Source organism: Tachypleus tridentatus, chromosome 7 (assembly GCF_004210375.1).
Source record: "Tachypleus tridentatus isolate NWPU-2018 chromosome 7, ASM421037v1, whole genome shotgun sequence".
NCBI classification, from domain to species: Eukaryota; Metazoa; Arthropoda; class Merostomata; order Xiphosura; family Limulidae; genus Tachypleus; species Tachypleus tridentatus.
The window spans coordinates 18442613-18459981 of NC_134831.1; the positions used below are offsets into that span (position 1 = coordinate 18442613).

The window sequence follows — 17369 nt, forward strand, 5'->3', positions numbered from 1 at the left end:
GTAAGAGCGAGGTAGGAATAAAACACAGTAGTACAAGAATAGAGCGAATGAACCCTCTCGCAAAAGACTCGGACAGTTTGACCCAGTTCGCAACCTAAAAATAACTAGAAAAGTTTTCATACCATAGCTCTTAACAGTGTATACTTACTTTTTCGTTTTATAGCCAACATTAACTTACGAATTACCAAAAGCACGAGATATTCGCGAGTATACCTTGTGAAGAATTACTTTTTGTTTTCATTATCCTACCTCCGCTAATCGAAAATTTTTAATATTTACATTTCAACTACTTATATAATTATAAATAAAGAATACACATTAAAAGACAAAATATATAGCATTTCGCTTCATAAAATTCATAAATCATCCCGCTTCTTACCCCCCCTCCCTCCTCCCCACACACAAATTTTGCAGTATAAATCGTACATAACTATTTAGAATAACGGACACCGCCTTTTGGCCCCTTTTCTTTTTTTGGGTTCTTTTATGTTGTTTTCATGGCTTCGTTTAACTTTCAAAGCCATATTCGTTATTTGGAAAAAAAAGTTACAAATTAAAATGTTAATTGCCCTAATTTTATAATTTACAAGATCAACACTCGAGTAGCCAGAAAATTGTCAATATTTCAGAAACCGCCACGAACATCTTACGTGATCACGTGAACAAACGGTTGGGAACCATGATAAATCTTTAAATAACTTAATAAATTATGTTGCATCACTGAAATTCAGAATGTCTAGGAAATTAAGACGAAATAATATTTTACCTAGCTTTTTACTATGATTGTATTTTTACAGCTATTACAATATTGTGAATTCATCATATTCAAATCAACGTCACTGGTTTGTTTGTTTGTTTTGGAATTTCGCACAAAACTACTGGAAGGCTATCTGTGCTAGCCGTCCCTAATTTAGCAGTATAAGACTAGAGGGAAGGCCGCTAGTCATCACCACCCACCGCCAACTCTTGGGCTACTCTTTTACCAACGAAAAGTGGGATTCACCGTCACATAATAACGCCCCCACGGCTGGGAGGGCGAGCATGTTTGGCGCAACTCGGGCGCGAACCCGCGACCCTCAGACTACGAAGCGCACGCCTTAACGCGCTAGGCCATGCCACAACGTCACTGGAACTGTACACAAATATTCTCACCATATAATAACACTTTGAATGCTGTTTGCGAGGGACTGCCGTTGATTGGTTACTTTTTTCAACGCCATAACAGCACTTAAAATAACATTTTTTGGAACTAAAATACTTTATGTGAATATTAGTTCTAAGATTTCCTGGTGAAGTGCATCGTAAAATACTGTTCAATAATTAATACATTCAACCAATAACTTTCATGAAACCAAATGTTCAATATGGCAGTCAACGGTCCATGTGGCATGTACCGATTAGAGCCAGTGTATGATCGTGGAAATAAAATTGAATTACCAACTTGTATGTATAAAATGTCCAACATTTATGAAAAAAATAATGACACGAGTAAGGCAAGTAATTTTGTAGTTGTTATTGTTTTAAACATCCGACACCCTTGTGATGATTTTGCTCAATTATGAGTTAACACCCATGCATAATTCCTTAAAATCACTCGCATGCCCCTTGCCATAGAATATTTAATATTGTGTTTTATGATTTTATAATATTGATAGTTCTCTCATTCTTCACCGTCAGTGATTCAATGTATCCATTATCAACTGTCAATAGTATAATTCACTGTTTAATGTAATATGATTAATTCATTTATAACAACCCTCTGCTTTCTTCTATCCAAATAGCTAATTTATCATCCATATCTATGTAGAAAATTATTTTACAAGCTTTTTATGTGGCATATTGTCAAATGCTCTGTGTAAGTCCAAATACACCAATCTACACATAAGCATTTTCAAACATTTTCAAAAGATTTGTAAGGCAAGAATTTCCCATAGTGAAACTATGTTGACTAACCAATAGAATTTTAAACTTTAAATGACTTTGTAAAGCATCTTTTATAAACCTTTGAAAGACTATTCTCACAACTGAAGTAAGACTAATAAGCCTACAATTACTGGGACAATTTTTATTATTTCCCTTGAAAAGAGGAGTAACATTAGTCAACTTCTAATCATGTACTACCTGCCTACTATTCAGTTTCAAGGACATGAAAATATTGTAGCATGTGGCTTGCATATCCATTCTTTAATCTACTTTCAAACCATTATGGCCCAGGATATGTATTGTTCTTTAAACATTTCAGGTTTTGCTAAACAAGCAACTGTAAATGTTAGTGTTAGCCCATGACAGAATAAACTTTAAAATAAAATATGCTTTTATCGTAATATGCTATACTTTTGTGCTTTGTACTCTTCACGAGTGTTAACATAAAAGTTACTTACTCTTAAATTATGTAACTCTGAGATTTTAATTTTTGTTAATTCCTTATTTTTACATGTTTTGCTTTTAACTTTTGTTCTTAGCAAATTGGGTTAGTCTGTGTTCACTACATGAAGCTAACATAAAATTTGCACATTTTCATTTACATAAGGTCTGAATAAAACAACATATGAATAAAGATTTACATGTATTTATACTGAAGTTATCCAAAAATGAACAAAAATATTTATAAATGAGTAGTTTTTTGAGATTTGTGACTGTAATGTAAATCACTTTCATGTATCAGCCCCCAAATATAGTCTCCAATCATGTTTTTGTTATACACTCCTTGGTAGCAGCATTCAAAGTCCAATATATCTTGGTGGAAGCCCTTGCCTTGCTCTTTGAGGTGCACTGAATGAGCCAGGGAAAGAGATGGATACTTATTCCTGTTATGTGCAGCACAGCTTTGAGGCATCTGTATGAGCTATCAATGAAGAGGTGTCACTCATTCAGGTTACAGGCAATTTCAATTGCCTCTCACAGACTGGATACATTGTGGGAGAAGCAGAGCCCATCTTGACGAGTGAAAAAGCTTGAAAAATGTCAGTGATGCTTCCTCTGACTTGTGACTTGCACACTTTCATCTAACAAATCCCACTCTTTGAGCCTACATGTCAAAAGCTCGGCATTCAACTTTGTTAGACCAAGATCTCTGATCAAGTCATTGAGGTCTTTTTGGTTGAGGTAGTATAGGTTTCTCTCACCAGCTGCACCTCTGAAATTGTAATCTGGATTTTCAGCATCTACCTCCTCTTCTGATTTGCTTCTCTCTTCTGAGGATGGCTGATTTCTCCCTGATGGAGTGGGTATAGGGAGCTTAGGGCAGTGTGGCAATGGGGCAATATATGATTGAAGGTCCAGATACATGATAGCAGATGCATTTTTGCCAGCCTGACATTTGGAAGGATCTATCATGCAGAAATAGCAATTGTTTCAGTGGTCAGTGGGTTCATGACAAATTCTTGGAATCGAGAACTTCATGACTCTCTTTTCCCGTCTGTACCATCCTGCAAAAGAGCAAAATAAAATTATTATGAAGAATAAATTTATTTCATCCACAACTAATGTGTAAGATGTTCATGCAAAATATTTTACATGTGATATTTTTTTCTATACTATTGAAAATGTAAAAAAGAATTAAGATATTTAAACTTTGAAAGGTCTAAAATTTGTATGTATAAAATCTCACTATTTAGGCAAACGACAATGGTTTATCTGACCTAGAGTTCTTTTGCAGTGCTTGCAGGTAAAATGAGGTGCCCAGGGTTTGTCTTGATCCCAGACAGGCATGCCAAAATATGCCATGTAGGCTTCACACATTTTAGCAGATGCTGTCACACAGTACTTTTTCATTCTTGTCTTGACAAATTGGCCACATACATAGCAGAATGCATCTGAAGAATGCTTGCAGCTTTTAGATGCCATCTCTGATAAAATCAGATAGGTCTATGTGTTCACTTAAGCAGCTAGAACTAAACTGAAGTTGTGAGCCCCTGTATATATATAACTAGAGAAAGTTGTAGAAAATTCTAAAAGCTTCTTGTAAGTTCTAGAACATTCTAGAAAATTCTTGTAAGTTCAAGAAAATTCTCTATCAGCTACTCAGCACTGAATCTACCTGAAATGTTCTGGAAAATAAGCAATTGGGAAATAACACTTTTTGCCCAGGAACAAGAAAAAGTAAAAATTTTGTTACATAGTGTTATATGTGTTATTTCTTAATTGCTTATGTTATAAAAGTACTGTAGTATGTGTTATTTCTTAATTGCTTATGTTGTAAAAGTACCAAAAATGGCCATTATTTCCTTCAAACTTTGCTTTTATAACCTGAATAATGAAATTTAGAAATTAAACTATTTTCTGTGTAAAACAGGCAAATTTGCACATTTCCATTTACATAAGGTCTGAATAAAACAACATATGAATCAAGATTTACATGTATTTATACTAAAGTTGTACAAAAAATGTTTAGAAGTGAGTAGCTTTTCGAGATTTGCGACTGTAATGTAAATCACTTTCACGTATCAACCCCCAAATGTAGTCTCCCATCATGTTTTCATTATATGCTGCCAGGTTACAGAAGCAAAGTTTAAAGAGAAAAATAGGTCTTTTCCATTTATTTTAGGCATAAGCAATTAAGAAATAACACTTTCTGCCCAGAAACAAGAAAAAGTAAAAATTTTGTTACATAGTGTTATTTTCAATGTGTTTTAGAAAATAATTCAATTGATTTATCAATCTCTTGGAGATTTTTTTATTATTAAGATAAGATATTCATAAAACTTTCATCAGCTCTTCTGTTATGTTGTTTTGGTTAAAATGTATTTGTCTGATGCAAAGTTGAAGGAAATGAATTGGCTTTGATTTGATAAAATATTTTAAGTGTATTATTTTTCATGTTAAATGTTAGAAGTTAATGTAAACTTTATCTTCATAATCTGAAAGATGTATTTGAATCATTATAGTACCAGGCCTTGTGCTGCCCAATCACCAAATCATTATTGGCAATTGTAGCATATATTTTTCAAATCACATTTTACTTCTGGCAAAAGTAATTTTGTACCCATTCTACTGTGTACTGGTGTCCTGTTGGGTTTCTTCAAGGCCATAAATAATTGCCTATTGTCAACTAATTGCTATCATGTTCCATTCATCAAAAGCTGTGTACATGCAAGAAACATGGCTGTTACAGATGTGTTAAACATATAGGCAAAACTTAACTTGATCAGATAAAATATTTGTATTTATGAGAGATAAAATACACTCTAAACTTTACATACAAATTGAATGAGTGAAAATAAGAGCTTTATGCATCTGAAACTTTGTTTATTATAGTTGATGCCAGTTTTTCAAGATATGAATTTTCTGGTCATATGGCCACTTTACTAAACAAAGATTTCACATAATCTGCAAGTGCTGTGATGATAGTTTCTGTTTATAGGTAAAACTAATTAGTATGTTTAGTTGAGTCACCTGAGTGTTTTGTTTGAAAACTAGAATAACAAGAAAAGAACTAATTTAACTTTACAAATAAGTTAAGTAGCATTTTTTGTCTACTGAGTAATTAATTGGGTGTCATTTTTTGTTAATGCATTGTGTGCATAGCTATACAAAATATCTCTGTCAAAGTATTTGAAGTATCCAAAACCTAGTACAAAACAATAAACTGCTTTTTCCAGCCTGTCAGTACACTTATATGGCTGAATGTTACTGTAAAAACTGTTTTCAGTGGGAAAAGAAAATTGTGGTTTTTCCCAATATGAATGGCTTGGAGTTGGTACATCCAGTTCTGATGGTGAAAACAGGTTTTTCTGTGCAATGTATCTTGATGCTGGCAAAAAATAAATATTTTCATGAAGGAAAAGAATCATAATTTTGCTCTAAGAAATTGTGCCCCTGTAGCCAAAGTACAGTAAAGCTAGGTCAATTGCCTATAAGACAATAAAGCAAGTAGTAATTGTAACCATGAGAAATGTTTATTTCTTGGTCAAAAAGGATTTACCCAAAAAAAGAAAATGAAAATGCAGCAAAGATGTACGATAGTGCAACAAAGTGGAGCTTTTTTTTTTCCCCCAAGGGAAATTAATGTAGCATATATTGAATGTTTGAAATTAAGTTTGCTTTTATGACAAAACTGTCGAGAGTTGAAGGTGCTGAGTTAGATCAAAGAATGGCTGTTGATTATTTCATTTGGTGCATATCAGAAGCCTCCCAGTGGTACAGCAATATATCTGTGGACTTACTGTGTCAGAAATTTTCTATACATATCGTGAGCAGAGTACAGATAGTCCACTGTATAGCTTTGTGCTTAACTTCAAACAAACAAACAAGCTTATGAAGATTTATAGAGAAACTTTTCTTTGATATATCATATAATTTGTATGCACTGATATTTGATGACAGTATAGACCACTTTGACTGCCAGATTGATGTTGTATATATTTTAGATTTATTTGGAATAGACAAGTAGAAATCCATGTTTTGTCCCAGTGTGTGTTAAAATGAGCTCCAGCTGATGATATTGCAGATTAGAGACAGATGGTGCAATCATCATGACTGGTAAAAATATTGGTGTCATCATAAGATTTAAGGACGGAAAGATTATCATACTTTCATTGTATTACTCGGCACATTGTCTTGTACTGTCTAGCTCTAGAGCTACCTGTAACCATCTTGTTTCTTGTCAAGCACTAAGCAGTTATGAACAAAATTGACCATAATTTTGAAACTTCTGCCAAGTGCACTGAAAATCTCAAAGTATCTCAGTCTGCCTTTCAAGAGAAGCTGCTTGAAGATGAAGTGCTTTTTGTCTACAAGGTGGTAAACTTTTCATCATAATCGGTAATACTATTATTGCATATCTTGATAGCTCACTCTCAGTATTTAAGGTTAACTCACTGCCAAAAACATGGATGCTGAAAAATCTGGATAATTTCAACTTTTTGTCAGTGACAGGTTTTTTTCAAAGATGTGTTTACTTACATGAAATCTCTCTAGAAGACACTCCACTCCAGGATTACAAAACCATGCTTGCTGATGTTGAATATTGTGCATAACATCATAATAAGAGCTTTGAGAGAGCTGCAGGAGAAATACTCAGGTCATCTATGCAAATGTAGTTTTAACTTTTCTGAAAGTTATGAGCTAAAAGGAGAAATAGATCACAACTCGTACACAACTGAAGTCTCAAAAATAAAAATTGGTACACCATCAAGAAAGTAAAAATATCATTTCTGGAATCTATATTCAGTAATGATAAGATTTTGAAGGCACTCAATATTTTAAATACTATTCACCTGGTTACTACTGATTAAAATGACCTGACAGAATGTGGCAAAGATAAAATGCAACAGTGCTAATTAGCAACTCAAAGGTGCTAATGACCAGGAAGTACCACTTGTCTGCACTGAAGAGGGTATTTTTTTGAGTGGGTATTGTATAAACAATTGTTGCTTGAGTTAAAAAATTATAACATTTGCTCAGCTGTGGAGAGGTTTCTTAAAGTCTGGTGAAGGATATCTTAATATCAGCCTTCTTGGTGGTTCCTCCAACTTTCGTGGATGCTAAACATGCTTTTTTTTTAAGGTAAACCCCAATAAAAACACTCGTAAAAAGTTCTCCAGATACTGCTAATCTTGATAAATTATTGATATGTTCAGAATAACCTTTGGCTCAGTTTTCATTCATTTAGGTTGAGATGAAAGACTAGCTTATTTTCTTTCCTTCCTGCATGAGATGAGCAGCCTTAAAATCAATAGCATTGTAAAAATGTTCAGAAACTTCAGTGTTGGTGATGGACAGTGAGAATTTTATTGGTATTAATGTTGAAATAGTACTTAAGGCTTCACATGTAGTTATGAGAGAACAGAGGTTCCTAGTGAAAATGTTTAATTTATTGGAGGGGTTCAGACTTTCCAGAGTAACTAAAGTGGAAAATAGGAATTTTGAACTTCTCCCCCCCCTCAAAAAATTGTTTCGTTGTTCATGTGTTAATGCTTTGAATAATATACATATGTACATGATTTTTGTTTAAAGTTATTATCCTACTTACTCACTTAACTTGGTGTGAATCTAATGTGAAAATGTACTTACCAATTGAATGGCAATTTTGGCTGAAATAATTGGCTCTAACTGCACAGCAGTTTTGCTAATTGGCAGAAAAGATTGGCTAATAATTTGGCTATGAGGTTTTTGAAGCCTGCTCTTGCAGTTTGTTGTAGAAATTGATGTTGAGTCAAATAGACCAAAAACATCACCCAATGTAACAACATTTTTACTTTTTCTTGTTCCAAGGCAGAAAGTGTTGTTTCTCAGTTGCTTATGCCTAAAGTAAATGGAAAAGACCTATTTTTCTCTTCAAACTCTGCTTTTGTGACTTGGGTTATAAATTTTCAAATTTACCCATTTTCCAGAACATTCCAGGTAGATTCAGTGCTGAGTAGCTGATAGAGAATTTTCTCAAACTTACAAGAATTTCAAGAATGTTGTAGAACTTATGAGAATTTTTAAGAACATTTTAAAATTTTCTAGAACTTTCCATAGTGACATATATACAGAGGCTCACCACTTCAGTTTAGTTCTAGCTGCATATGTGAACACGTAGACCTGTCTGATTTTATCACAGATGTCATCAAGAAGCTGCAAGCATTGTCCAAATGCATTCTGCTGTTGTACTTCTTGCTATACACAGATTGCTTCTCTCTCAAAATCCACATCAAGGTGAGGTTTTCTGCAAGACAGTTTCAACAGTTTATATATTTTACCTCTCAATCCATACTGCTACTTCCAAAAAAACAAACAAGCACTGAACATGGTTCCCTTCCTTCGCACTTGGCCATCTTCTGGCCATACATCTTTCATGATGTTCTCCTGGATGCAAATTATTTCCCCTCATTTTCTTATAGTGGAGTGGGAGAACCAGACTAAACCAATAGTGGTTATTTTCAAGGGTTTCACTTTGAGTCAGTGTAATCCTACTGTTTTGAGATAAGCACACCCCTTGATTTAAAGTATAGCAGTAATATTTATCAGGAAATATGTAATACAAGTCCTACCCTATACAAAGAACAAGAAACAAGACTACTCTTGGTGGCTCTTAACTACCTAGATGGTTTTTTGTATTTTTCTTGGACTTGAATGATTCATTACTGCATCTGCTTATTCTGTTAAGTGTTTCTAGTGTACTAAACAGGTTGATTTACTGCCCTCTCCACACTGCACATACATTATCTATCAACCTACTGAAATATACAGGGCAATTGAGCAAATATATATTCCACCCTTCAGTCATTGTAATGCCTTATTGCAACAAAGAGGATCTTTTAAATGTGCTTTTCTACACTAGAAAATATAATGGGTATTCCCTGTTGTAGGTATATAGAGTTTCTCAGTTAAGTGACACCTGCAACAGTTTTTTCCCTTCTCTTCACGATAATCTTTTCCATCAGAAAATGTTTTAAGTAAATAAAAACACTTCAGCCATCAAAGCACTGTTTTCTTTCTAGTGGTGTACCTAATAGAATTTTAAGGTGTATTTATATATATATATTACTCACATAAAAGGTAATTTTTCTGTGCTAATAACTTGTTGGGTCTGACTTGGAATACTATGTATAGTTTTGGTCCACTTATCTAAGAAAGGAAAATGTCTTACTGGAACAAAGTTCAGAGGAGGACTGCTAAGATGTGTCCAGGGAGGAAAGGTTTATCTTGCAAAGAGATCTACTCTTTTCATTGGAGGAAAAGGTTAATAGGTGATCTTACAAGAATTTATAAATTGTCCAGAGGATTGACAAGATAAAAGCTTCTGATTTCTTTATGCTATATTCTGAAGGCAATTATGTGAGAGGGCACAAGTTTTAAAATATATTGAAAAGATAAGGTAGGCTATAAACAGTTTTATTTTGTTAGTAAGGTGGAGAACATGTAGCTCTCTAGTAGGTTTGCATAAAATTTAACAAAACTAAGAAAATAGTTGACTTATGAAATGAGTTGTCATCAAAAGTAGTGGAAAAAATTTGATTTCAGTAGGAATAAAAGAGTGAAGTTAATGGTTTTTTTAAATACAGATTTCATTTTCAGAAAAAATGTTAAGTCATAACGCTAGAAGACAGATTTAAAGTATAAAAACTTGAAGACATTTGAGGTAGACTTTTCTAATAGGGTTGTTTGCTGATGCAATAGTTTTATCTTCGAGTATTATAGAATTTGAAAAATTAAAAGTGTGTAAAAAATATGTCTTGAGTAATTTACAAATTAGGTTAGATATCGGAAAAGAATTTTTAACACACAATTTTAAATCGAGTGATGGTGGAAAATCCTGATTGTTCCAGATTACATTTTTATTCTACACTGGTAATGAACTTAAATTACATGTTTAGAAATAAATCACTATAATGAACCCATTTATACTTTTAAAAGTAAGTATTCATTCAAATATATTTTTACTCTTTATAGGTAACAAAAAATGTTGCAAAATAAAAAACCTTGTATTTTGTCCAGAAATTAAAGCATTGGTAATTTTCTTATGATAAATGTACTTACACAGTGATACAAGAAATTTGCAATTCAAATACTGATGCCAAATCCTTGCTTTATTACTATATAACTATGAAAATCTGGTTTGGCTCTCACAATAGATTTATAATTTCAGGGTACTTGCATTTTGTGTAATGTTAAGATTAGAAATTTGTTTTGAGATATCTTGATACTATATTACAAGTTTTGAATTTTACATATGGAAGATTATGTACTATATGATTTCATTCTTGACATTTATAAACTCATTTATTTCAATTTTATCTAAAATAAATTTACTAAACTTTTCTAGGAAAGTAGCACTTATAAAGAACTAGAAGATAGACAAATTGAAATTTTGAAATGCTTACAACAGCTAAAAACTGAAGTAGAAAAACTGAAAACCAATACACAACAACCTACGAAAGCAACAGCAGAAGCAACAACTAACTTGACCAACAGAGAATGTGGTGTTATTGAGCAATCGCAAGCAAGTATTGGATCAGAAAATCAGGTTTATTTTACTATTAAGTACTTTTAATAATAGTGATAATTGTATTAACTTCCCATAGTTCAAACTTAATTACTAAAAATTTTATGGAAATCTATTATTTTATTTATTTATCTCTATTAAATAAGTAATTGTAAGTTTCTGTCACAGTCTACAGTCATTCAAGAAAAACAGTATTTTTTTAAACTTTATTTCATATTTTTTCAACTTTTACTCTTGCTGTACATTGTACAGTTAGGGTAAAGAAACAGACACACTATAAAGTATTGTAGAAATTGTTCAAATGAAATTTTAAAACCATAAGATGAGAAAAAGTATTTTTATTTTAACATATAAATCACCTTGTACTTGGACTGGCTCAATGAGTTTACAAACAAACATCTTTAGTGGAAGTACTTCATCAAAAAAAGTATATTGTGTACATCAGACTTTTAATGTTTATTGAAAGCTTGATAAGATATTTGAAAATACATTTAGTATAATCAGAATTGCATATACATTCATGATTATATGGTGGTCACAGGATCAGTCAAACCTGTATCTATAAAATTAATTAATGCCTAAATATCCTAACAAGTAATAGTTGAAATGGAAATTGTCTAATTTTCCAAGGAATCTTGCTTTGGGGGAGAGGGAGTCTATTTGGATATTTTTTTTATTACTGTATTAGGATTTTTTTTCACTTCAGAAGATGATTTTTATATCATTGTTTTATGTGTTCTGAAAATAAAAAAGACAAAAATTCAGCTCTCATATTTAATAACTAGCTTGTTCTTAAGTGACTGAATGTTAAAAAAAATGTACTAAGAGTCATTGAGTAACTTGTTTTATTATAATGTCAAGTAGATGTAAAGCTTTTATATGTTTTAGTATTTAATGTGAAAAAAATAAAGTTTGTGGATTTTCTATGAAATTTCTTTAATCAAAATTTTCTGAAATATACCAGAACTCTCTACCATAGGCATTGTAATCCAATTTTTATCATTGTATATTTTTTTTGTTTTTTATCCATGTCATTGGAGAGTAATGGATTAGTTGTTTATAGCTATTTTTAGTCATTCCATAATAGTGATTGATTAGTTGAATGTGATTTGTTCATAATCTCAGCAGTTAACTAATTAGCAAACTCAACTAATCAGCTTGCTCCAGTAAAAGAATGAGTGATAATGCTTTACATATGATGTAACACCTTTTTTACCTCTCCTTAATTAGAGTTGCATTGTGCAGGACATTGTCATTACTGCAAGTCCAAATTATCCTCCAGTGAGCGTGTGGATAATGCGAAACCTACTCGGACAAAAGATAAAAGTAAAACTGTCTACACATCTGCATTCTTCATTAACAACCTATCTGCCTAAATTGAAAAATCTTGAAGATGCTCTGATGGATTTTGACAGAAAAGACTGCCAGTTGGTTATCACAGTTATATGGAAAGATGGTACATGTTTGAAACAAAACAACCTAAATTTAGAAGTATGATTTAATTGCAAGTTAGTTTCACTTACATAATTCAAATCCTGAATACCATATCAAAAAAAACATTGTTTCTATTTAAAAGTACCCTACAGAAAACATTAAGTAAAAACAGTGTTGGTTTTTTTATCACTAAATAAGTTGAATACATTCAATATATTACACTGTGAAAAAGCAGCATTCTACCTCTCTTGGAAATAAAACAAACATTTTTAAAAATAGATCTCATGCTAACTGTAATATAACCTCTGTTGACACTTGACAGAAATATAACATAAAAAAGTTTCCCAGTTAATATCATGATAACATTTAGAACCAGTACTGTTGTAATGAATGCAGTTGCTGCCCCTTAGTTTTGAGCTTTTAATAATGTTACATGACTAGAAACTGCACAGAATAATTGGTAGAAACACATTTAAAGTAAATATTAAGCAAATATCAATCCATATGGAGTAACCTGAGTTACTTTTCTGTAGCTGGTTTCAAAATAACTTGTTTTTTTAGATTCTCTCTATTCTGTTTTGTTGAAAGTATTAGATATTATGAGCCATCCTTAATACTACTAGCAATGTAGCATTACAGACAATAAGCAACTCAAGCTTGCCTGGGAAATATAGTCTAATGAGGATATTTTGATGATTAAATATAAATATGGGTACAATAATATGTTGAAGACAACTGTCTAACATGGTAATTAAGAATCAGTAAACAGGAAATTGATTTCTTTTACATAGCACATTTCACTTGAATATTTCCATGTTTTCAAAGCATCAACTTTGCTGATACTCAAGTGTTACAAAAATATGTGTACATATAGAATAATCCATTGTCACTAATGCATGTTTTTTGCATATACATCATTCACTTTTCTTAGGATTTTCCTTTATAGCACTGTTATGCAAAACATGTAGCAAATGATAATTTGATTTCTTTCTGTAAACCATTTATCTTATTTTTAAAGAAATTATTATAACATATTGTAAAGATGAATAAAATATTTGTTGTCTGTAAGGTATATCTTAATTTTTATATGAAATTAAATAATAGCTTTATATATTGAAATTTTATCAGTAGGATTGGTTCAACATAACAGTAATCATTTTATTTGTGTGAAGAAAAAATTGTATGTGCCAAAAATTAATTAAACTTTGATGTGTTTGAAAGGTACATAGTATATAATCACAGCTTATCATGCTACTTGTGACCTTATTCTAGTTGGAAAAGATCCAGAACTCATGGTTAGCCCAGTTAAGCAGTCATCAATATTGGGTGAAGTAAATATTGTGAGGTACGAGCAGGTTTACTGTTTGAAAATTATTCGTTTATTTTCTGTTATATAAAAAAAGTTTTAAGAAGATTATGATATTAGCCTAATAACAAACAGTGTGAAACAGGACCTATCCAGTATTTTAGTTTTTAATGATTGTTTTCTAGAAATCAAATATTCTTTGTAAATATTATAATATTACAGTATTTCAAATACAGTTTTAATAAAGTTTAAAACATTATGTAAAAATATAATATCATTGTGGTAGGATTTGAGGAACTTGGAAAGGGTATAAAAAGACAGTTATGCCATCCAAAAATTAAGATTATGACACAGCATATGATTCTTAACAAATGAAATCACTCGCTCATTTTCAGTTTTAGAAAAACGTAAAACCTGCAGCAAGCCTTTGTTGTTGTTTTATAATTTCATTACAAGAACATAACTATAAGAGATCCAGGTTCTAACATTCTTACTTGTTTATGTGCACTGTTTTATCACAAGGTATAAAGGCTAAGCCATAATGTTTAGTAATTGTTAAGTTACTGCTTATCACTTATCAATTCATGACACTGAATGAAAGCAATTAATATGAAAATATTAACATGTAATTTACCTAAAAAGTATGATTGGCATTTTTATGTTTAAAACATAACTTGAACTTCCTTCTTGTTGCTGTAGTATGTATGCACATGAAAGTTAAAGATTGAAAGGCTTGTTCATTGTTGATTAGATGCTTTCAAAAGCAGAAAATAGACAAATATTATGTGCCAGGTCCACACTGAAAACAACAAAATCACTTGTTGCTAACATGAAAATGTGTAGTGATCAATATATGAATTAAGTGTTATTGTACATTTTGTTTTCTTAGGATATTCATCCATAACTATAAATAATATTGTGCTCTCTAAATGTTTTTAGCTTCCCCCCTTATCTTCTATTCATGTATGTGATAGAATCATGTTTCAAAAACTGTATATAATAAAAAATTGAACTGCTGAAGCAATTTTTCTCAATTAATCATCAGATTATTTACACTTACTCATTATAACATCACTGATTCTCAATCTTTCACAGAGTCCCAGCATGGCCAGGTGGTTAGTGCACTTAACTTGTAATGTGATAGTTGAGGGCTCAAATCATTGTCACACCAAATGTGCTCATCCTTTTAGCTGTGGGGTTGTTGTAATGTGAGAGTCAATCCCACTATCTATTGGTAGAAGGGTAGCTCAAGAGTTGGTGGTGATTAACTGCCTTCCCTCTAGTATTACACTGCTTAACTAGAAGTGGCTAGTGCAGATAGCCCTCGTATAACTTTACACAGAACTAAAAAAAGAAACAAACAATCTGTTACAATCATCAGCTGATAAAAATTTGCAATATAATAATGGGTCACTAAAGCCATAATAATGTATTATAAAATTATATTGTCACAACAAAGTAAGTGCCTAATATACTACAGCTGTATCAACATTACACCACTGCATAGGGTCAGTGTTTAATATAATCACAAGACTGCATTCACAAAATAGTAATTAATTTAGCAAACATTTAATGAATAAAATACTGAATTAAATAATGTCACTTTTAGAATGAATTGTAAGTATTTTAGTTTGTAAAGTACATAACTTTTATCCTCTGATTTAACTCCAAAAAGAATTGTTTCAAAGTTGGAGCCACCAAAGTTTATGTATTGGTGTGTAATTGTAACTTCATCATGCCTCAACTGTCACTCGTTAAGGGCCCACCTGGGTTTTATAACCACGTGCCTTGTAGCCCAAATGAGTATGTTGCAGCTTCCTGGTTTTCTGATTATTTTTTTAAAAATTCCCACTTTTAAAACAAAGTTGTGTGCATTGAATACCATCATCTTCCCTCTGTAATATAGTATAAAACAAAAAGATTTACAAAAAACATGATGTATGTGCATGAAATCAACTTTTCATTGAGAAACATTTATTAAATAGAAATATATTTTACTGTACATTGTAATGAGGAGCTTGTAAAATAACCGATTAAAAATCATGATTTGAAATTAATAGTTTGAATCATCACACAAAGTTGTACATTTTTAAAGTCTTGAAAGTTTTTTTTTCTCATTTCAGTTGCATTATTAATTCAGTAATGTTTCAATACAACAAGCCATTCCTGTTTGTTTTTTCACCAAAGGTACTTGGGGAGATTTGTTACTCCTGGTTATGATGAAGGAGATCCCGTTATTGCCACAGAAATAGATTTCTTTTTGGAAATCATTCATTCAGCTTTCACCAATGGAAACAACAAGGAGAAACAGGGAGTACTGAAAACTGCAAATATAAAATTAGGAAAACAAACCTTCCTAGTAGGATCAGAACTTACAATTGCTGATGTCATGCTATGGAGTGCTATTGTCCAACATAAGATGGAACATGACCTTCCTAGCAATGTTAAAAAATGGTTTAAAAGTTTATGTAATAGTGTAATCTTTTCAAATCTCCCTGAAATGCTTTATTCATAATGTGAAATAATATTAATATCAGAGAAGGCTCTAGAACAATTTTCTGTACCTTGCTGAAGTTATATAAAGCTTTCTAAGGGAAATAAAAGTGTATTATCAAGTTTACGATGTTAAATGTTTGACTTTATTTTCCTCAATGAAATCTCAAACTGCATGATAATTGAGTTATATTTTCCATACAAACATTAAAATGTGAAACCCTTGTATTAAGTGAAAACATAAAAGCATTCATTTGAATAGCAACCAATTTTTAAAGAATATAATAAGTTTTAGTAATGCTATCAGTGGTAAAAAAAACTCTAGTATTTAAATTTGTAATCCCTGTTGGTCTATGGCCTGAAAGATGAAAAACTCATTATATTAACTTCCAAGAAAAATTGTGTGTGTATTTTCCAAAACATTGTTAAAATTTAATTATTTATCTACATAAACCTAACACCAAAGATTAATGTTTCTCGGAAATAACCACAAAATATCCCAAGCTATAGAACGTTAAGATCTTAGTTATATCTGTGTTCCAAAGTTAATATATCTACTAATCTTGATATTAATATCTCTGCTTGAGTTCATCTTCTAAAAGGTGAAAAGCTCTTAACCAATTAGTATCTGGCCTGATGTTAGAGTGCTTATCTTAAAATCTGTTGGCTGTGAAATTGAAACCCATCACTAAATATACTTTTCCTTTCAATATGGGTATGCTATAATGTGCTGGTCAAGAAATAACTCGAAAGTTTACAGTGGATGTTGCTGGCCAGTTACCTTCTCTGTTTGGCAGTTCACAATTAGGGAAGCTTTGCCCATAATGGTCTAATGTGGAATATGTTTGACTAGAAGAAAGAAGGTGTGAAAGTTAAATATATGTATTTATTATTAAGGAAAGTGACAATACAGATTCTCTGAAAAATTATGAAATACTCAACAATGATGTATGTGGTAACTTAATATATTCAAGTGCTTTCTTCTGTTGTTAGTTTCAGAAGTAACAATTAGAAACATTACACACTTCAACACTGTTACTATCATATGATGAACCTTTTGTAGCTTTTGCATAAATTTCAGAAATAAGCACAAGAGTGAAAAACTAGGAACTGTGTAAAAGAATCATTAAGATGTGAAGCCACAAACCCCAATGAATGGCATCAAGTAAATTGAATCAATATAAGCAATATAATGTGATAGCTAAC

General features: G+C 31.7%; 1 protein-coding gene across 4 annotated transcripts; it reads left to right on the forward strand.

Annotated features, from left to right (window-relative positions):
• The first annotated feature begins 1083 nt into the window (after positions 1-1083).
• Positions 1084-16290, forward strand: AIMP2 (aaRS-interacting multifunctional protein 2). 4 transcript variants are annotated; one of them, XM_076510554.1, is made up of 5 exons: positions 1084-1493; positions 10751-10951; positions 12161-12386; positions 13637-13709; positions 15858-16290. In XM_076510554.1, exons 1-5 carry the CDS (start codon positions 1356-1358, stop codon positions 16183-16185), a joined length of 966 nt encoding a protein of 321 aa, XP_076366669.1. In that variant the 5' UTR covers positions 1084-1355; the 3' UTR covers positions 16186-16290. The 4 variants fall into 4 exon arrangements, with proteins under 4 accessions (XP_076366669.1, XP_076366672.1, XP_076366671.1 ...); XM_076510557.1 differs by having other exon boundaries at positions 1166-1493; positions 10814-10927; XM_076510556.1 differs by having other exon boundaries at positions 1167-1493; positions 10814-10951.
• Positions 16291-17369: the final 1079 nt, after the last annotated feature.